Here is a 22,136-nt window from a genome sequence, read left to right on the forward strand (position 1 = left end):
CTCCAACTTGTATGCTTTTATCCAATGATTGTGTGAGAAGCCCGGCTCTATGAACAAACACTAGATTTGTGGGTAGCAAAATTTCAGTGAAAAGGATCATGCCTAATAAAAGAGATTTCTGCACAAAGTGAGGTTCTCTGTTACTGTGCATACCAAGTCCAGCATCTATTATTCATATCATACTAATTGCTAGAGGTTAAGGTCCTTTCTAACCCTATGGGGTCTTTACTGACAAAGGAGACCAGTTAGTGCCTGAAAATGCAGTCGTGTGTGGGAATCAGCATGAAGCATCTTCTGGGATTCCAGAGATGGCCCTTCCCTTGGCTACATCAAATCCCTGTGAAGGGCTTGTAGCTCTCAGGCCTGCACAGCTGCAGTACAGCTGCCATAGGTAAAGCCAATTGGGCTTTGAGGATCCATTGCCACCTCTCCATCCCTTGCTGTTGGTTTCTTTTGAGGAAGCCTTAGCAGCAGGCTTCGCAGTGGTCTGGAAAACCTGGTACTGGCCAGGCTTTCCAAAGGGAAAACGTGACTATCAAAATATTGTACTGATAGTCATGTTTTGCACACAGTGTTCTATCTCCATCTACTGAAATACGTATTTAGACAAAGAATTATTTTAAAATGCTTTGTTACCAAGATACTGAATGAAATGTACTACTGATACCTACAAAGACAACAAAATGCTCTTCTTTTTCCTTCTGCTCTAAAACATGCAAAGTTTCATAAATCAACATGTAGGCTTGACTGGATAACATGTATCTACATTAAGAGTGGCTGATTTCAATGTGTTTTGAAATGCTTCAAAAAGGTCAAATGCGCTTCCTGTCACTGCTGCTCTTTTATACTGTGTGATGTCATGGAACGCTTTGAAACACAAAAGAGGGAAGTTTAGGTAAGTTTAGGAAGTTTAGGTTTCAAAAATCAGTGTAAAAAAAAAAAAAAGAAAAAGAAAAATCCCATTAATCCCATTGCATCCCTGCTTAAAGATACAAAATATGTAAAACATTCAGAGGTTTTATTCTTCCAAAAGTTTTTGTCAGTCTGAGTTCTTCAGAAGAATTGAAGGAAAGAGCCGCTTTTATTCACATGATTTGGTTCAAAAGGGTCTGGTAGTCAGTGGAAGAATTTTTCAGTACTTCCATTGGAACAAGTGGGATGGGGATATTCTGTTCACACACCACTGTCTCGTACAGCGGAGCAGCCTCCAGAGCGAGCGATGACAGAGAGATGGATGAAATTGGCTGCTGCAAGTCCTGCAGCGTGACTGCATAATTTGCACCCTGTCCTGTAGCCCCAGATGCTGCTGCTTCTTCCAGGCTAATGTTTATAGATATTTCATTTCTTTGACAAGGGTCCGTAAGAGAATATGGGGGGGGATCATCTGTGGGAATGTATATTTGTGTTGCTCCTGGCCCAACACATTCATCGTAGCTGAAAGAAAAAAAAAATCTCATTAGATTCCTGTGAAAAATGCCACAGTACATTATTTTCAGCATAACAAGAGCAGGTAAAGTGAGAAGAAAAGGATCTTCTGGTGTTTTGTCACTCAGCCCACATCTTTGCTTATCCTGCTATGTGAGACCTTGAGAGCATAGTACTTAAAAGCACATCTCCAAATACCTCAAGATAACCCCAGAGGTCTCGGTGAAAGTTCAGACCCCATCCTCCTGCATGAAAGTAATATCTGTGGCAGCACTGTTATGCCGAGGTGCCTGGGGATAAGCCCAGCTCCCTACGGTGGGTCACACAGGAGCAGGAGCACTAATGCTGCTGGCTCACACAAAGCTGTGCACGCTGCACCAGTTGCTGTAGGTGTGACACAGCAGGGGCTCATTCCTGCTCTCAGTAGCTTGTGAGCAGCTACGTTAAAAAATGGCTGGGGAAAAAGGAAGTGGTGTTGCCATTTGACAGTTATGAAATAAGGTAGAGAGCAATAGATGGAGGCTAGACTGATGCATCAAATGCTGTCCTTCTGGCTCACAGGCCTCTGGTGGTCAGCCAGCAGTTACATGCGGTGGGTCATCTGGGTTGCAGATCTGTGCTGGCAGAGGCAGCAGGATTTGTTGCTAAAGTGTAGAGCTGCAATGAATAATATTGACAGACTCATGCTGGTAATTCTGGGGCTTATCAGATTCCCTGTCAAGTTCCTCCTGAAAAGGAGGAATGCAAGACAGATTGATTTGTGGGATTTCCATGAGGAACCAGCTCGGCTCTATCCAGGCTTCGTAGTTCTGCCTGTGCCACCAAGCTAGAGGCAGGGGAAACCATTACCTCCACGCTGCATTGCTGCGCTCAGTGTTTGCTGTCCTGGTGTAAGGGCAGACTGACACTTCAGATTGCAGCTTGGACTGCACAGCCTAGGGAGGCCCCAGAAGAGTAAATAATGAGCCTGGATAGACCAGCATGTCTTTGTGTGTGTGTTCTCCCATGTTCTGTGTTGCACAAATGGGATGGAATGGACATGAGCAGGCTCCACGTTTTTGTACTGTACTGTGCTGGTGCTGCCCAGTGCGTTGAGCCTAAGGGCTTGCACAGATTGTGCTGTGGCCCCAAGGACCAGGAGGTGATCTGGCAGGCTTGGCGCTGAACCAGAAGTGGCGAATCTGGTCTGTTATCTGGGTGGCCCATTGTCTGGCCATCCCAGCGTCACCTGTTAGCCTATGAACTAAAGCTGACTCCACTTGTGCTATCAAACCAGCCCAGGTCTAGTGGTCTGAAGGAAAGTCCTGTTTTCCTGGCTTATTGGCTACAAGCAAAAGTGAGAAAGAGTCATAACATCATGATCTTAAATGTTGGACTTACTTTGTTTGTGGCTATGTTTTTCAACTGTATCAGGATCATTATAAATCCAATTCTGAAGGGGGGAATGTCTCCTATAAAAATCTTTGCCTGAAAAACAACTCAGCTGGAGCCAGACAAATTAAGAACCCATTTTCTCAGCCACTGTAACTGCAGAGCTATTAAGATCTAGGATATTTCCTGAAACTTAGGATATTTAGTGTATGTCTTCCCGTAGATGGCAGGCAGTCTTTCTGACCCCTGTAATTGCATTACTGCCAGGCTAAACCCAAGCTAATAAACCCTACTTATAGATTGCAAGTGGCTTGCAGCAGAGCAGCTTCCACTGGCTAGAGTGAGCTCAAATCTACTGTGATCGCCCATGGAGGCCCTGCCTTAGAAAAATACTTGATTCTGCTGCACTCGTTCATACCTTTCCCTGAGAGCTCCTGTTGATTTTGATGGTATTGTTCCTAGTCTGGGTGATGGAAGTGGATTTTGGGGAAGGGATAAGAAAGTAAAATCTTAGTATTAGATTATTAAGTAACTCAAATATCCACGGGTGTTTTTATTTTTATCTCCTTTTTATCTTTTATGTTTGTGAGGACAATGGTTTTAAATTCAGACTAGAAAATGTTGATTTCCCCATCAGAAAGAATGGTATTTAAAGACGTAACTGTTCTGAAGATCCTGAATACGGCTTCTAGATACTTCAGAAACAAGTCCCAGCACACAGAAGGTTGACTTGGTTTTGTATCGCACATGGAAAAGATTTCAGTCCAGCCCCTACTAAACCCACTGAAGCTTTCAAGCATACCTGATACTCTTTTAAAAGATCTCAGACCTCAGTCGGAGATCAGTGACCTGATGTCCCCAACTCTGTGAACTCAGTGAGAGTAAAGGAAGAGCTGCTCTTTGCAGGATTACTTACTATGAGCTGCATCTTTACTTAATTTACGTTTTGCTAAACCAAAGCCTAATGAATTGATTTAAAATCTTTCCACAGATTTTGACTGACTTAATCAGGCTAATGAAGAGCACCTACTGGGTCCTGTTACCATAGTAAAAGAGTTTCAGTTTTGAAAAGCCCACAGTAATGTGAGTTTCGAGGTGGAAAATTTTAAATCCTTTTGAGGAGATACAAAAGGGAAAAAGCTTTTCAGTCTCCTGATGCTGAGTCTGGGCCCAGCACAAGGGAAGTCTGCCACTCATCTAAAGAGAAATGGGCACAGCATGGACCTTCTACTTACTGTTATCTGATCATCTGCATTTCTTTCCCTTGGATTTAATTTAATATCTTTCATGGACTGTAGCTAAATGCTTGTTGGGATAAATAGCAATATGATGTTTTGTGAAGGAGACTTTTAAGCACTAAGGCAAATGGGTAGCAACTATGGTATTTAAGACCTGGCATTTTAGTGTTTAGTTCCAAATATCAATATATTAGTGTTAGGGCACTCTTTTCATATGTATGACAGGTAAAAAATAATTATTTTTCTCCAAATTCCAATGCAAGTAATGTTCCCTCTCTCATTTTTGGCAGTTGAGTTCACATTTTAAAAATTGAATAGGGCAGTAAAGAACACATGCCAGATTTTCAATTAAGTGACTTTTTGGCACCTTCAAAGCTGTAGTAGTTTGCTATGGCCAAGGAAGCAACTACAAATTGTTCAAAGATTATAGCTTCTTTTTTTTATGATCTTGATACTCAGTTTCCCATACTTTCTTCTAAGCATGGTATCTTTATAATGCTGATATTGTAAAGAGCTATTTCTGTGATACTAGTAGCAGAAGCTACAGATAAGGTTCCTGATGTTTTCTGTTGAGGACAGAAAGCAGATTAATTAAGGTCATACAAGCCACTTTGACTTTGTATTTTTTCCCTAGCCTCTGATTGTTTTTTGTTATGGTTTTGTTTGTTTGTTTTTCCCCCTCTGTTTAACAGCCTCAGTAATTTGGTTGTGCTTTCAGCGTGCTGTTAGAGAGGTGTTCCTGTAGTATAACTAATGAATTATCAACACTACAAGCATGAATTTTATTCTGCAGACAGGAAAGCAGTCTCTTCTTCAAAGAGACCTGAATACGTTACCTTATGCATCTAGTCTTTACCCCATCTTTTATGATTAGAGGATTCTAAGGAAATACAAAAGAAGTAATACACAGTTTGACAGGCACCCACTGTACCTGTATGTTGGTGGTTGGAAAATCGTTCCTCAAAAGTTTTAAAGGATTACTTATAAAATATTGTAATAGCAATCATTTCTTGCAGTTGATTACCGTTTGTATTGGACTTTCTACTGGAGAGTCAAGAGTGGGCAGTCCTGAATAGTTAGCTCTCCCTCAGCCAAAGAAATGGGAGCTCTTTGATTCTTTGTTTCATCAGCCTTCCCCTAAAACTCTTTTTCCACTCATTTAATGGTTTAAAGTCCAGCTGTAAAATCTCATATAAGCATTCTAGACTGATTATAATCACTAGAGGTGTTGTTCTTTCTACAGATATCTTTCCAGAAAGTGTAATTTAGCAAAAATGGTATGTTTTTGAAGACTTGGCTCCACAGCACCTGTCCGCAGCGGACTGCTGTTGCCTCTTGCGGGCTGTATTGGAACAATGCGGTTGCATGAAGCTCGGTGTCTGCCTGTAGCAGCAAGACACGAATTTTCGCTCTCTGAACTCTTTCACTTCAAATATGTGTTGAGAGTTATTTGCCAATGCAGCTGCCTTCCTTGCTGCTCTTCATTTCTGTTCTGTTTATGCTACAGTTGCGTTATTAGCTTTTGGGCATGCTAGTTTAGCTTTAAATTACATCTTGCGTTGCATTAATTAGAGGGAGGAATTGCATTAATTTAGCCAGTGCTACATTTCAGTAAACCTACTCCTCAAAACCTTATCATATGTAACAAGATTGATCCTAGTGAGTTAATATTTTAAATGGACAAGGTCAAGCATGTCTTGTTTATGCTTCAAGGCCACGTCTGACAGTCAGTTTTCCTGCTGTTAGCACCCATCAGTCCAAATAAACTCCACGCTCTACTAATTAGATAAAAATGCACTTTAATGTTATGCCAGAGAGGAGAGTGTAAAGGTAGCTATACAGAAATTTTTTTGACTTTTACATAATGCAATGTATTCATACAATACTTCCCATCCAGTGCTGTCCTGAACAGTCAGTTACAATGGACTATATAATGTATTAATAGTAAGTTTAATGTCTCTCTATGTAGCATTGTTTTCAGCCATCTGCTAAGCTCTACTTTCCCTGAAGTTTTCTCCAAGTTGTGTTGCTAAAATGTAAAATTTAGGGTTTTGATGATTTGCCAAAGCTACCTTTTCTAAAATATTTAACTATGGTAGCAGTGAGAAAACAGCAAAACCATTAACAATAATCTTTACTTTTGACCTGTGATGGAGAACCTTGTGCATATTGAGTTGGGTCTTGGGCCCCTCAGGGATGCAGTCCACTCAGCCCAGAAGGGAATCTTGAGGAGGCAGTGGTTGGACACCTTTGTCTCTCTGATCCTAGTACTGATGGCCCAGAATAGTTTCTTAAGGCAAGGTAAGACACAAGACAGTTACCTTGTGCCGGGCTTATTACAGAAGTAGCTGGAGAATTTACAGGAAAGCACAGATCATCTAGTGCTCGTGTACCTCCTTCCAGAGAACTCCATAGAGGTGGAAAATCTTTCTTTGGAGCTGTTTCAAACTCAGAATGGAAGCAACCTTTGGGTAGAATCTTAGGAGATCTGTCTGCTAAAGAAATATATTCTCAGAGCTTGATCACAGGAGTCTGAGCTTGTTCTTGGAAACGTGGCCAACTGTCCACTCAAGCTATTGCTTGGGTGTCATCTGGATGGCTTCTGTTAGTAAAGATTTGTGGGTGTGGGTCCAAAAACCAGTCTAAATTTTTAAGTGGATTTATATGAAGTTCTTCAAATTTAGATACTAGGCTCAGAATAATTTTTCACATGTGAGCTTTCTGCTAAAATATTTACACCATCTCTAAAAGCCCATTTATCATGTAGTAGTATGCCTTCGTAATATGTAAAGGATTGCTTGTAGAACATGCACAGAACAGAAAAAGCAAAGATCTATATGTTTTATTTTCTTACTGCTGACTTGCTGTATAATGCAAATGTATATAAGCAGTCAGAAAAGGGCTGGTTGGTTTAACTCAAACCAGAGTCTGCTTAAAAGGAAGAAAAAACCCACAACAGGAGAAGGGGGCACGTCTGTTCAGCTGTTACTTGCTGTTTATAAGATACAGCGCTACAGAAAGCCTGAAGTGATGTTCTGTTTAAAATGATTTCTGTTGGTTCATTGGAGGGAGTAACTGAATTCCTTCTTTTATTAACCTCAAGGTGCAGGAGGCACACAGAGGAGAAACAGATGGTCTAAAATATGACTCCTACCACTCATGTTCTTGCGTTCTGTGAATGCAGGCACACGAATGTGGAAGGAGCTGCTGTATTATTTCTGGAATAACTGTCTTTGGAAAGAGCCTCTTCTGCCAATGTGACCTTCCCAGGTTGTAGGAACTGCCTGATGTTTGAAGGACATTCTTCTCCAAAGATACTACTACAATCCAGGCAGCTATGGCTCTCCAGAGTAGATTTTGGTTAAACAGCTAAAATGGTAGTTGTTCTCCTCCTCCACAGACTACTGATATAAGCTGAACAATCCCAAACAGGAGGTTAAATACAATTACTAGGTATGTCAGAATGGTATGTTTTCTTCAGTTCTGCTTTCTGATAGAATACCAGGGTTAAAAAAGCTGAGAAGTGAGATTTGCTGAAAAATACGGAAATAGTTAAAGGTTGCTTGGACTTCCTTCCCCCAGGCTCCCTTTTTTCTTTTTTATTTCTTCTGATTTAGAAAGTCTCAAGGTCAGTAATAAATGTAACCTGAAAGTTCTTGAAAAAAGTATGTGTTTTTCATCTGGAAGTGAAACTTTGACTTGTGAAATTATTACTTTCAAAGAAAGATGTTGATGACTAATTTTGCTTCTGTGTTTCATTAGTATGCCATCAATATGATAAATCTTAATATGAATGCTCGTAAATGAGAATGACTGTACACATGCCCTTATTTAGTAAAGATATATCTGCTACGGAAAACTGTAACTAAACAGTCTGTCTGTCTTTAGAGTTTGTGTGACGTGCACTTTTGTAGTGAGTATAGGTCTAGCAGTTTTATTTTCTATTTTTAACAGGCTTTGCAAGTGCAGGACTGTAACACCCAGAATCTTAGAAAAGGGCTTACCGTGGAGGTGAATCAGGATACATGAAGTTGACCTGAGAAAGTGTAGTCAGATAGGACCCAAAATCAAAAGCTGGGGGAAGCTCTTCCATGCAGGTAGATCTCAGCTCTCCAAAAGAGTCACCATAAGAGAAGCCATCTGGAGCTGGAAAACAAGCAATTAATACTTGGTGCTCTTTTCCTCCATGGTGGATTCTCTGAGACAATATCACTGTTTATATACACTGCCATAAATCAGAAAACCAAACCTATCCGAGGCAGAGGGATTACTGGTATTCTGCAACAGTCGGGTTTCACAGGACATTTCTATTCCTTTAAAAGCACGTTAGCATCATCTGTAGATGAACTGTGGTGTTTCAGGCTATGGCACAGGGACTGTATATTGAGTGCTGCCCTGCAAGATATGAGTGTCTAAAACTTTTCTTGTGCCTCAAAGGTTGAAAAGGTGCGTCAGTTCTGCATGCAGCTTCAAACATCAGCAGGATTGCTGAAGTTCCATGGAGCTGCATACACTGAAACCTTGTCAGTTCTGTGAAGGGTTTTAAAAGGAGGCTTGTGCGTTTGATTGTAGGTATGTGTCTTGAGAAAATGCTATTCTCAATAAAAACACTCAGGAAACTAGAAAAACTGGAAAATAGTAGAGAAAAATCATCCTGCCGCCTGCTTCATGGCTTTCTTAATGCTTTCATAGCCCCAGAAACACCAAGAAGTTAGTGCTGTTTTCTGTCTTTGAGCTTAGTTAGTTAAAGTTCAGTATTCCAGGGTAAATTTCTGTAAGAATGCCCCAAGTTGTGGAAATTGCAGCAATCTCTGCTCCCCCTCTTCCCCCGTTGTCTTCCAAATAAAGTGATCCCTCCTTTTCACTCAATGCATTCAAATCCTACCTGGAGAGAAGGGCCAGCTTTTAAAGGGACATCAAAGTAGTGGCTCTCTCAAGTGAGGATTGAGGGCAGGACTCACTTGAACTGCCTGTTCTTCCTTCTGGCAGTTTTCACCTCTGCCAGTTGATTCTCGAGGAATTCACCAGGACTAATCCAGTCTATCATGCACTGAGCTTTCCTTTGGCTTGGGCAGGGACAGCAGCCAACTTCCCAGTGACTCCTGCTGCTCCCATGCTGGCCAGTGGAAGCATGCTGAGGTATTCTATTAGGATGGCATGTGCTAAAGTAAAATTTCCACTTATATAGAATTGCACAATTTAGTTTAAGATTATTCTTTTTAATTTCTCTGACAATATCACCGTGCTTTTTCCATTTCTCTGGCATTGTTACTTCTAACGAGCAGTTTGAAATTTGTCCTTTATGTTTTTGCCTGGCTTTAGGATTTGGAAAGGAGCTGAAATTAACATGGAATTAGATTTGAACACAGTGATTGAAGCTTAATGGTCAGTATTTTATCGTGCCAAAATATTGCTGTTCATGGGTAAAACAGTAGCTCCAATTTGGGTTTAACTATTTAATCTAAATCTTAGCTTCTGGAAAGTAGGAAAAATAGATGTTAGAATAATAATATAAATTAGTTGTTTGGATTTTTTTTTTCCCCTTTTCCCCCTCTGTATGTTACCATGGGAGTTTGCATTTCACCTATTCTAAAGTCTAAAATTTATTCCCCAAACATAGATGTTATTCACTTATCTGGATAAATGCTTCTGGAAAAGCCAAAACTAACTATTCCTGGATCCAGGTGGACAAAGTGATCCTAGGAAATGTGCTTCTTTTAGACTTGAACATTTCTGGTCCAAATAATTAAATGAAGGAAAATTGACTTCAGTGGATACTTGTTTTACCTCTGTTAAATCAATATTTGAGACAATGCACTGTTATATGGCTCGCTATTAATATCTTTTCTATATAAAGAAAAAAACCTCAACAATATGCAAAGAACTGTACTGTCATAACAAACTGCAGATACAGAAGCCTAACCACAGATGGCAGAAATTGTTGATGTTCCACTCAATTCATTAATCCATTTATAATTTGCAGTTTTACTAGCCAAAGACTTAAAAAGTAACTTTTGGTAACTGTTTTTTCTATAAATATAGAATTAGTCGGATACTGTAATTTCCTTTACCAAGTGGCTTTTAACTCCTGGTCAGCAAGCCCCAAATTGCCCGAAAATATAATTCTACAATTCACTTCTTCATATTCCTGAATCTTTTTAAAGCATGAGGGATTTTTTGTTAGGTGGAATAGGAATTGGTATTTTTTTGATAGCAAACAAGTCTCTTCAATGATGTCAGGTGTAATGACATTTATGTCATTAATGACTATGACAGTTGTAATGACATTTTGCTGCCCTGTTCTGTTTATATCCAGTTATTAACTTTTGTGGTCAGAAAAGAAGTAATTGCCTAGTCATTGTTGTAGGTTGGTGCACACTGCAGTAGTTCTTGGCTTTCCAACAGATCACAATTCTGTTTTATGTTATATCAAGGCTATAATGGGATAGGAAAATAAACTATCAGGAGTCTAGTGATGGAGAAGAAATCTTATACCATATGAAGGGAAAATAAGCTGTTCAAGAAATGCTGTCGTCATTACCCTTGTTTATGTTAACCATTAACTATAGAGCTTGCCCCATGTGAATTCAGTGCCAGCACAAAGATGCTATTAAACTACAAAGCTGCCTGTAAACTGGTCACCCAGTTTTTAAAATGATTTTAACTTTGAACTCTTGCACAGAGGTCAGATAGCACCACATATTAATAAAGTTAAGCATTGTCTTGGTATAACTATCTATCTTACCATAAACAGCATCTCTCCTCAGATGTGGGTGTCTTAACCGTCCATCCTTTCGCAGACTGCCAATGATGATTGTAACACAGGATAGAAATAGTACAAGTCCGATGACTACGCCGGCCACCAGAAGTGGTGAAACGAGTAGACTGGTGTCATTTCCGTTTTCACCATAGCTGGGGAATTCACTGGTTGGGCTGCTCTGGTTCAAGTGAACTTCTGTATGGCAGAGAGAGAAAGGTCGTGTCAGTTGTGAAGAGACATTTACACTCACCCAAATTAAAAAGAAATCACCCATTAGCTGCTAAGGATCAGATTATATAAAGATCAGAGTAAACAAGAATTTTATTGATGCAAGAGATTACTGGAGATGTGTATATGTATATATATGCACACCAAGACTAACTTTCAAATATGGCATGGAAGATACATTTTTGTATCTGTCTCCAAGCCAGTTGAACAGATAAATAATTTGTTTCCTACAGAAACTAAGGCTAACAAAATTTTGCTCTTTTGAATGTTCTGTGAAGTGAGTATGAGCTTTTGGAAGTGCAAGGGCTTTTTACATGCATAGATGCTAGCAGATATTTTTCAGCAATGTTTTCCTCACTCTCTTCCCTTGGGATATACCACTTAGTGTCTTGCAGTCACAATAAGCTTAAAAAGATGATGATGGCTTCAAGCCAATGTACATTATCATTGGCTAACGCTTGACATTGAGAGAACCGACTAGAAATATTAAAAAATGGGGAATTAGCAAGTAGTCGAATTTTTTTTATTATTATTATTTTAGAAGCACTTGACTGTTGGCTGAGAATCTGTATGAGCAATTGACAGCCAAGAAATGTGCTGAGTTTTTACAAAGCATTTTATGCCAAAAGAGAACTGAATTTTCTGAAAATTAAACTGATTCTGTAGTGTTAAATCAAAGGGGTATGGAAAACCGTCCTATACTCAGCGCAAAGAGTTTTTGGTTATGGGATATGCTTGAGGGGTAGATCTTGCTGATCTTATGGCCCTTGCACTTGTATAGTTTTCTTTACTATCTCTGTTGGTAATAATGTCCAACACGTGTGTACTCCTGCTGGCTTTCCATAGCTTTGTTTATTCAGATTTTTGCAAATTGTGTGTTTGAAAGATACAAATATCCCAGCAGTGCCAATTAGTTTAAATCACAATTGCAAGGAATTGACACCAGAACTGAAAGTACTGGTGGAGAAATTATTGGTAATTTTGGCTGACATACTAAGATAAAAGGGAAGAATTAACTTTGCGATCATGATGAGAACATGAGCCTGGGGTGTGAGGCTGCTCCACGCACTATCAGACTTGTGCTCTTCAAACTGCAGTCAAATAGTTCTGAAACTGGACTTGGGGATTAGTTTCCTGGTGAGTTCAGTGGGAAAGAAATGAGGCAGCAGTGAGTGCTTTTGGGTCTTTCAAAACTTGGATAACTCCTAAACTCTAAACAGGAAGGGACTGTCTAAAGAAGAGAAGAGTAGGCTTGACTTATTTATTTACTTACCGGTTGGGTACGGAAGCTAACTGGTATCTTAACAGATTGACTATTTTGGACATTCCTGTGGTGCTTCCCAGTGTGAGCACTAATATTTGGTCCTATTTTGCTTTATAGCAATCTAACAGATTAGCAGTGACTGCAAACAGAACTTACTGTCTCATACTCTGCACTTGTACTTGAGGTGTTATTTTTTTTATTTCAAGACAGCCCATTTATCTTGCATGTTCTCAGGGCCTCCTCAGCTGTGCCAAATCTTGTCTATTTTCTCTCTTGTTTCTCACTATCATGATTTTTATTTTTTAATCTAATCTACCCAGTCTCTGGTAAAGACAAGATATATTGCAGTACTGCTCTTATGAGAAGGAATGAGTAACTCCCCTTAGCCTAGCTCCTAAAACAATATGCAGTTGATAAACTTCTCTTATTTTCAACTTGATGCTGTGAGTCTAGTACTCCAGATTTTACAGAGCGAGTTACTACTATGGGAATTGCTCAGGTGACTAACAACTACAGAATGAGACACTATGTTGATATAAAGTCCTTGGCTTTAAATTTTTTGGAGGCAAAAGATGTTTACATTACTTTTGGCAAAGGAACATCTTATAAATTTTTCTCCTCTTATCCAAACACATCTTCTGTTGACAAACTATACATTTCTGCAAATAAAAGTGCTGTGTTTTTTTATTCAGAGTAGAAGTATCTGAAAATGTATGTAAAGCCCATAAATACAAAAGCAACAGCAGTGCTAACATTTTTTTGAGGTAAGTTGTATTTTTTTTCTATGAGACTGCAAATTGTAAACAATACATGCATAAATATTTTATATCTAATTCTCTAAATATCACTTATATTGGATGCACAAACCATTGCTTTTATCCAGTGATGGGAGTTGAGTAACTAACCAGACATGCAGAAATGGAACATGCTGGCTGTTGCAGCTGTGAATACAATGCAAGGGGCACATATGACTGAGCGAACCCTTAATTTAGAATGAGAGTACTAGTGGAAAATTACCTACACTATTCATTCAGTGTTAGACAATAATTTATCAGTCTGCAAAGTCCCTTAAATATCCCATTAAATATCGCATTATTATTTTACCCAGTGCTGCTGAATCTCAACAGACCAACTGGTGAAGTAACTCTACATAACTGAAGGAGGTGTAGTACAACTCAACTCTTCTGGCTTAGGTTGCGCTTTCTTCTTCTCATTAACCAGTCTTTGAAGGAAGGGACTCCTTGTATCCCTTTCTAACTTGACAGTAAGTAATGTTGAGGCTTCAGTTGGGTCAGATCCTGTCAGAGTGAAATGTCTTGGTGTACACGTGTCACGGGAGCTTGGTTCATCCGAGATACAGCCCTTTATTAGGAATGGCTTCTCCCTTCACTGGCTTTTACCTGCTTGTAGCCCAGATGAGACAGAAAGGAAGCACTGCATATAAATGAAAATCAGCTCTCTATATTGTAATAGTTTGCCTTTCTTGCTACCCGCAAAGGTCCATCAGCTCTAGTGAAGCTGCCGTGGTCTTTGTAATTGATAGGCTTTTCTTTGTTCCCTTTAACAATCAGAGCTGATTTTAAGGCTGGATCTTAGTAAGATAACCAAATCTCTACCCCAGTTTAACATCTCTCTATCATCTCAATGAAGAGGATAATTCCTGTTATCACTGGTGGAAAGGATAAGACACGGAGTGGTTTTGTTTCACAGACACTTAGTAGTTATTTGACAAAGTCGATGAATAAATAGATGTTTTCTGTCAGTTGCTGCAACTGTGACATTTAAACAATTACCCAAACCAGATGAAATTAATTATTTTAAAATGTGAGGTAAAAATCTTTCTCTACAAATGGTTAACTAGTCTTGCCTGGTTATTACTGCTGTGGGAGATACTTCAGCATAATCCAAACCCATGTGAATGCCATTAACCAAGGTGGACCCATACATTTAGTCTAAGTTTCTCTGCAGCTCATGTTGCCCCTTTGATCTTTCTCACTGCATATGTATGTTCTAATAATAATTAAAAATTTTCACTGATTAATAGTAAAAAAATCAAAACCTTATTCAGACATGAGACTGTGATAGAGACATTTCAGTTTTATCTGAGGCACTCCACTTAAAGTGAATTTGGAGCATACTTACAGGTACAAAAGCTGCTCATGACCTTGAGAAGCTCATCCAAGGTAGAAAGGGTGGCCTTTCCCCTGAGATATCTAACTCTGCCTTTTTATCATGTCTCCTGGCTATCAGATAATGACTTTTCTCTTCTTGCATTGACATCCTTATTATAGAGCCAGAATGAATAAGATTGGATCACCAGCAGCCTGCAAATTGAGAATGTCAGGAGCAAAGAGAATGTGGCTGCATAAGGGCTCAGGAAATAAATCTTCTCAGATGCTGTGGCTGTAGGACATTATGTTGATGTCACAGCAGTATGTATAGGTGCTGTTTCAAATTAACAGGAAAAATCTTCCAATTTTCAGATCCATGGTCTGTTTTATCAACATGATAAACACCACTGCAGTGAAACAAATCACTCTGAGAGTGTAACAGCCCACTTTGTGATGGACAATATATTTCTTCCTCTATTTTCTCATATACAAACAACTTTGAACTAATAAAATTTTATAAGCAGGACCTGAACCTATTACTTTTTTCAGAAACTCTGTATTAGGCCTTGGAAATAAGTAAGTATGATGAGAATCCTGTTTTACCCATTAAAGTTACGTTACATTCATAAGCTCGTATCCAACTTAGGTTGCTAGTGACTTGACCAGGGCAAAAGCAATTTTTTTTTTATTGTGAGAAACTCTGCTATTTTGGCACATAAGCTTCTTATATAGAATTTGGGAAAAAAAGGTAGCAATACATATTTTTTTTTTGTCCTGAGAAGGAAAGGTTTGAAAAAAGGTAATTGGCAAATAATTCTATATTTCATCGTAGCAGTCTGTCTGGTTGAACTGTGATAGAGATGTCTCGTATCTCCTCTTCAGGGGGTTGAGCTCTGTCTGAACTACATCTAATATGACCTAAAGAGGTAGCTACAGGGCAGGTGACAGTTCGTGGAAGATGTAGCTTGTCTATGTGGTGTTAGCTGAATGAGTGAACCACAGGAAGGCTAAAACAATAAGGAAGCCTTGAACTTCAGTTGCTTAGAGCAAGAGTCATGCAATGAATGATTAATTTGCTGAAATTGAACAAAAATCAGCTTGGAAAAGGTGGCTGTTTTCTCTTTAAAGCTTCTGATGGTGATTGTAACTGGGAAGTCAAATATGTAAAAAGCCGAGATGAGCCTTGTATTAATTATTAAAAAGATTAACAGTAAGTTTTTGATCTGCTGTAGAGACAAGATGTTAACTCAGAATTTCCCTACTGCCTCAAAGCAATTTTGAAATACTACATTACCTTGGAATAGCAGGTGAACAGCTATTTCTCAGAATTATAAAAGCATGAACTTCACAGCATATCCTAAATACAACTGTGCTGGTGAAATGCCCAGTTACAATGGCAAAGGGAAGTGGATACCATTTTTTTTTTTTAAAATCCAAAGTACTCACTGTCCTGAAACTTCAGGAGAAAACATTAAATGGGAAAGGTTTGACATCTCTGCATGTACCAAATAGTTCCTTTAACTCCTCATTCTTGTCTTGCACATCACAAGGTATCTTTTGAGAGGCCCTAATCAGGAGTGGTAGGGGTTTCTTGAAACTATACTACGGTGGGATGATGTTCATGACTCCAAGATGGGAGAGCTCCTCCCTTCCATTGTAAATTGGTAAGGGAATGTGGTTTGAAGTTAGGTGTGGCTTTCTGGTTTAGTGGTTTGTGTGGGGATTTTGGGTTGTAAGTAGGTTTTTGTTTGTGTGTATGGTTTAGGGTTTTTTGTGTGTGGTGGTCAGTGTTGTGCTTTTCTTTTTTTACTGGTGATAAAGGGACAGATTGCAATTCTTTAACAAGAACGCTACGCAAAAATAAAATCCTGTTTGAACCCCTGCCGCCTTCTAGGTAGCTTATGCATTGGTATTAATTGGGAGAAATGTGCTAGAAATGTTAACAAGGATAACCACTGTGTGTTATGGAGCTACACCTACACATTTATAATGTTCAGTCTGTGCATGTTGTCCTACTACAATTTGTTCTAAAGGCCATACTGAATATCATATAGTACAGGGACTTTAAATTTAAATCCTGTCTCTGATCTCCCTTGTGCTGACAGCGTATGATAGAAGAAATATCATGCTGTTTGGATTATTAAAATAATTAATGTATTCATATTTACTGTGTCACTTGTTAATACTATCTTGTTAAGTCCTTCTGGCAATGAGATCACAGATTTTTTTTTCTAACTAGCAGCTGCTGCATAGTTTCCAAAAATACCAGATTTTAGGGTTGGGCTAAGGAAGACAGGGCTGATGATAAAAACAGATGGCCTCATTGCTAACAATATACCTGAGCCTGCAAGCATTGAATACTTGTGAAGGTGTGGGCAACTTTGTTGATTCAAGAAGTGCTATGACTGTTCTGTGAGCTTTTTGGTTCTGAAAGGAAAGTCACTGCTCCAGTTCATCTCCTGTGATACTTGGAGATAAACCCTGTCTGTGAAGAAAGATTAGAGATAGCCAAATAATGCATACGTTTATTTCTCGTATTGCCTTTTATCAGTGTTAGATTACCCAAAAACTCTGCAAAGAGAAACATATGCATATCAACCTTAGAAAATGATGATGACTGAGATAAAAAGTAATGAATAATGTATAATTAATTAATTTACAATATTGGTCAAGATGATTACTGACTATGAATTATGGTCCTCTGATTAATTTAGCACAAGCTTTCTTTTTTTACTCTCTCACTGACTATGTGGTAGATATCACTGATGAATCACACCTAACCTGTGATTTCTTTTGCACTACTACTGCTCCTCCATCTGAACAAGTCTTCATCACCACCAGTTCCTGAATCAGTATAGGAGGAATCAATAGTGTCCAGTTAAATTATCTTGTGCACTGGCTCACTTATCTGCTCATCTCTTAATTATTCCCAAACACGAAATTACAAAGAAGCAGACACTTTTCCAAGGTAGGATTTCAAATGAGCAGCATGTCAATAAGACGTGCTGGAGGAATGCTTTATTTTTCAGAACTGCATTCATACCAGTTTTACATGTGCAGGTTTAATGTACATGCATAGTGATCACAGGATGAGATGAGATTATTCATCCATGAAAGCATCTATAAGTTAGGAACATAACGATAATCATTATTTGCAAGCAAATTGAATTAGATTTGAAATATACTTTATGGTTGTATTTTTTCAATTAAGATTTTATTTTTTTCTACTGGAACTTTGGCAAACTGTTTTTGAATTTAGTAATTCTTTTGTAAACTCTACAAGCAATCCTAAGCAGAGAAATCTAACTTCAAGGTTTTGCCTTGTCTTGAATTAACAAATCTTTATTCGAATTAATATGTTCCTTTAAAGACAATATACTTAATTATTGGTATTTAATTACAAGAATAAATGTGGGAGAAGGTTGAAACCTTGAAATAACCTTTAGCTGATCCTGTCACATTTGCTTTAGATGTGGCTTCTTTAGGGTGACAATACCTTCCTAGGTGGAAGGAGGGGATGGTAAGGAAACCCCTGTCTGCCAGAACAGAATTTTTCTTTTCAAAGACGACTTGCATGTGTTGTTCCATTGCCAAAATACATTTAATTTATTTGTCCTAGTAGTTAACGCCAAAGAGCCAATGAAAACAAGAACACCTCTTTGTTCCGTTCCAGCGCTCTGTCTCTGCCCCTTGCACAAAACAGCTTGGTCAGCGTGATAGGAGAAAGGTGCAGCGAGTTCAGGCACGAGCCTGTTCAGTTTGAGCAAGCCCAGGTTCCAAGGATCAGGTGCCAAATCACTAAAAGTGGCAGTGGGGGCTCAGAGGCCTGGGACAGGAATGGACTGCATCATGGGCCCCATCAGCCTGGACATACCCTTTGTGTGAACTGCTCTATGGTGGGGATGTGGTGACATTTGTGATGGATGTCTCTCCATCAATGGAATATTTCGCTAGCCTCATATACTCTATAAACATTGTCCTTTGGATTCTTACTCAAGATAATGTAATACAAATACATCAAACCCATAAAACCTGTGTCTGCCTCCTGTGAATGTGTATATACATGTATTATCACAAATAGTTGCTGTGTTATGATCCCAAAACAAGATTAATATGAAATCAGTTTGCCTAATGTCAGTCTTAATCTCAGCTTTCACTTATCATCCTTTAATAAAGAACTCTTCTCTTTCTTGTTGGCAATTTCTACTGAAAAAATTAGGCTATTTTCACTGCAAGTTAGCAGGCTGAAGCAAGGTTTTCATGTTTTTGTGGAAAGTGGAAAGGAGTGGAGAGTGGTAGGAGAAATGCTGACTTTCAGACGTGTTTTGTTTCCATTTGGTGAATGCCGGTTTGCTTGTCCTTCCTGACTGCGGAGCAGACAGAGGCGGCAGCTTTCTCACCCATCTCCTCCCTTCTGACTTGGCAGAAACACGTGCTGAAGCGAGCGGATTGGGAGCAGAACTATGCCCAGGTGACTCTGAGCCTGCAGGTGCTCCATTTGTCTAAGCAACATGTGGCAGGGCGTTGTGGTTACCTGTACAACAGGTCACATGGTGTTTGGTGGACTACAGAAGGAAAATCTGGGGACTTATTTTGCATCGTGTTAACTCCCTCTTAGGTAAAATAGTGTCCTACACAGTGGAGAGGATGTGGTGCCTGCTGGACTTCACAGTGCAACAGACAGCTACCTGACTGAAACCTACCACCTATATATCCAACACTATTTTTTCTCTCCCAGTAGAAGAGGTGATGTATCAGGAACTCGGCATCCAAAGTCGAAGCGTTTGCTCCTTTTCAAAGGGAGGGCATGGCGTTAGTGGTAAAGAGCAGCATGTTACCCAACACCATATCATTGGGATGGTAGCGTCTCCCATGAGACGGGTCAATTTCTCAAGCCCCAAACGATAAACTAAATGCGCACAATTTTAACATATCCAGACTGTGACCTCTTTTTTTGGCTTGTTCAGTCATGAAATCCCATGCTGACCTCTATTAATGCAAGTATAGATACCATTTTGTCAGAAGAATACTTCGTTGTGTGCCTACTGAAAGGGCCGGCAGTGTTCAAATTGCATCGCGGTCTTCTGAGGACAGATGGTTGCACTGAGGCTCTGAAGTAACACACCAATGCATTTCAGTAGAGAGCCACTTTAACTAAACGTGTTCCCTAAGTCAAAAACCAAAAGAGCAATACCTTAACTCTGCTTCTCTTTAAATTGACTTGTGATTTAAATGAAAGCAAATTGACACTTTCTACAGCACGTGATCTACGTCTTATGCTCTGTGCTAAGTCATGTTCTAATTCTGCATGTTTTTCCTGCACTTTCTGTGACCCGTGGAAGAGGGATGAATTACCAGCACACTATTTCCTTAAGCTAAGCAATTACTTCTAATGAATGTTACGTGGGTTATGTGGCAATAGAAAATAGGAAAAAAAAGAGACTTGCCATGGAAACATGGAGTGTGGGTTTTTTTTCTCAATGCTTTAATCTCTCCTGCAGTGGGGATTACTGTGCTATTTATTCTTTATGGTGAAAGTATGGCATTTATGCCTGTTAGATTTGTAATATTTTGCTTTATATTACTTTAAAAGTGGGAAGTGTACTGTACTATCTTGGCATATTTTGTTTTTATCCTGATGATGTTTCCTTTCTCCAGACAACAAAATGAACATGTTGTATTATACCTGTCTTGCTCATGCATTTTTATCATCAGGTAAATTTCTGCCCTTCTTGTTAACTCATGTTCCATGGAGTATTTCCAGAATGAGGTTTCTCAAGTATTTTGCAAAGCCTGTGCTGACTACTATTTCCAGCCTAATACTCAGGGCAAGAAAACATTCGAAGCCCAACAAAAGCCTGTGGACTGACCTCACTGTATCTTACCGAAGTGATGAATCTGTCTTGCATTTTCATTGACCAACCTCCTTTTTTCCTGTTCTAATTATGTACTTCTACATGTTTCTGGTGTGCTGTATCATATACTATATTCCTAGTATTGAGAATCAGGATTCCTGCAGCAAATTATGTGTGAAAAATAGCTAGCTGCCTAGCACAGGGATACACACTTTATTCTCTTGTTATTAAACTGGCTTCAAGAAAGAGAATTGCTTCTCTGCACTGCTGACACTGAGCCAACAGTTTGAGAGGAGGAGAGAGAACAATGACACTTGTAATCCCCTGCTAAATGCAAATAAGTTCTGTGTCTCTTTCTTCTGGAGATTGCTTCCCTGAGTCAGTGGAGTTCATTTACATTTTGGTGACTTCTACAAGAATTTTGCCAACACAGCTTATTTCTGCAAACACTGTCAGTTCTGACATTTCTCTTTCCTGGGAGAATCCCCAGAATGGCTGTTTCTCTTCCCAGTAGCAGACTTGCAGCTTTGCTAGCAGAGGCACTCAGAAAGCACCGCCAGCCTCGACCATCCCTGTCCCTCATCTGGTAGAGCACCATCCCCTCAGTTAAGCCACCACAACTTTTTACGGCCATGGTGCAAATCACACCACGTGAATAAAAACTTCCCCCGCAACAAGTGCATCCTGGATGCAGAATCGGCACCCTGACCTCACTCCTTGGGCAGGCGCAGGGTTGGTCCCCAGGCACAGATGCACAGCAGTTGTGGAGACACAGCTCAGGAGAACCACACTACACCCCCAAGCAGATCCAGCTTCCACACAGGCATGTAATTCAACTTCCAATTAATCCAGCACTCCTGGGGCCAGGCTACTGAATCTACACAAGACAAAGGCTATCTCTGTAACTCCACTAAAGGTTGTTATAAAAGGATGCTTAATTCTTTTTCTTTTCCTGTGTAAATCTTTTCGCGTGTAACTGTTACGGCAAGTGCAGTGTTACAAAGATGGTGAGGTATTTATCAGCGCTTTAGGCTAGAAGCATCATCTAAGTTAGACTGAACTCTTCAGTCTGCCTTTCACATATCACTGGTTTGTACCTTTCCCTGGCTCAGAGGAGGATGTCATCAGGGTTTCATTCATTTATGAACACCATTTACTAGTTTTGTGAATTACTGTTGTTTTTGAGAGTCTCAATGATGCTCAGTAAAATAGAGCAGGAGAATATTTTTTTGTCTACCATTATTATTTTTTTTTTAACCTTGCTTATGGATTTATATCTAGAATATGCATTTATTTGCCACTTTTGTCTCTCGATCAAAGCCTGGCAGCTATAAACACATCTCTTGCAATGTAATGATATGAACAAGCCTCTTCTGTTAGCCGCTCAGATGAAACCAACCCAATTATTTGTCATGACTTAAGGCATATTTGAATTTAGGATTTCAAGGAGGCTTTATGCCCCCTGGCCCTGCTGACTCTTTTCTATTTGCTCTTTATTTTTCATCTTATTCTCAATTGTACTGCATATAGTGTTTCCCACTAACACGTTTTGTAAAGTTAATGTGTCAAAAAGCTGGATTTTGCTATTTGTTTATAGAGACTGTGGACAAAGAAATTAGGCCTCAATTCAGGAAAGTGCTGATGTGCATACTTTGCACACTGCAAATGCATTCTTGATTTTATTCATGCAAAATTTTTCAATTTAGGGAGCACTGAGATGCATGTTCAAAAACTGTCACTGTTTAACTATTTAGATTGTGGGAACAGCTGATCGGCCCTTTTTCTTGTCTTGTCGCTTTGAAAGTTTGTATTATAGAAGTGGTGTAGTAAAAATTACTGAAATGGTTTAAAATATCTTTTTCTGAATTCACAGACTTCATATTA

General features: G+C 39.3%; 1 protein-coding gene across 1 annotated transcript in view; it reads right to left on the bottom strand.

The window, feature by feature from the left end:
- Positions 1-597: 597 nt before the first annotated feature.
- BEAN1 (brain expressed associated with NEDD4 1) overlaps positions 598-22,136 on the bottom strand; it is a gene marked incomplete at its 5' end in the record, with an annotated part of 37,411 nt that continues 15,872 nt past the window's right edge. The window contains 3 exons of the mRNA XM_080351956.1: positions 598-1,434; positions 8,039-8,180; positions 10,780-10,989. Coding sequence (XP_080208082.1) covers positions 1,086-1,434; positions 8,039-8,180; positions 10,780-10,989 — 701 coding nt within the window. The 3' untranslated portion in view covers positions 598-1,085. The remainder of the gene's footprint in view (positions 1,435-8,038; positions 8,181-10,779; positions 10,990-22,136) is intronic.

The sequence above is a fragment of the Nesoenas mayeri genome (assembly GCF_963082525.1).
Source record: "Nesoenas mayeri genome assembly, chromosome: 12".
Lineage (NCBI taxonomy): Eukaryota > Metazoa > Chordata > Aves > Columbiformes > Columbidae > Nesoenas > Nesoenas mayeri.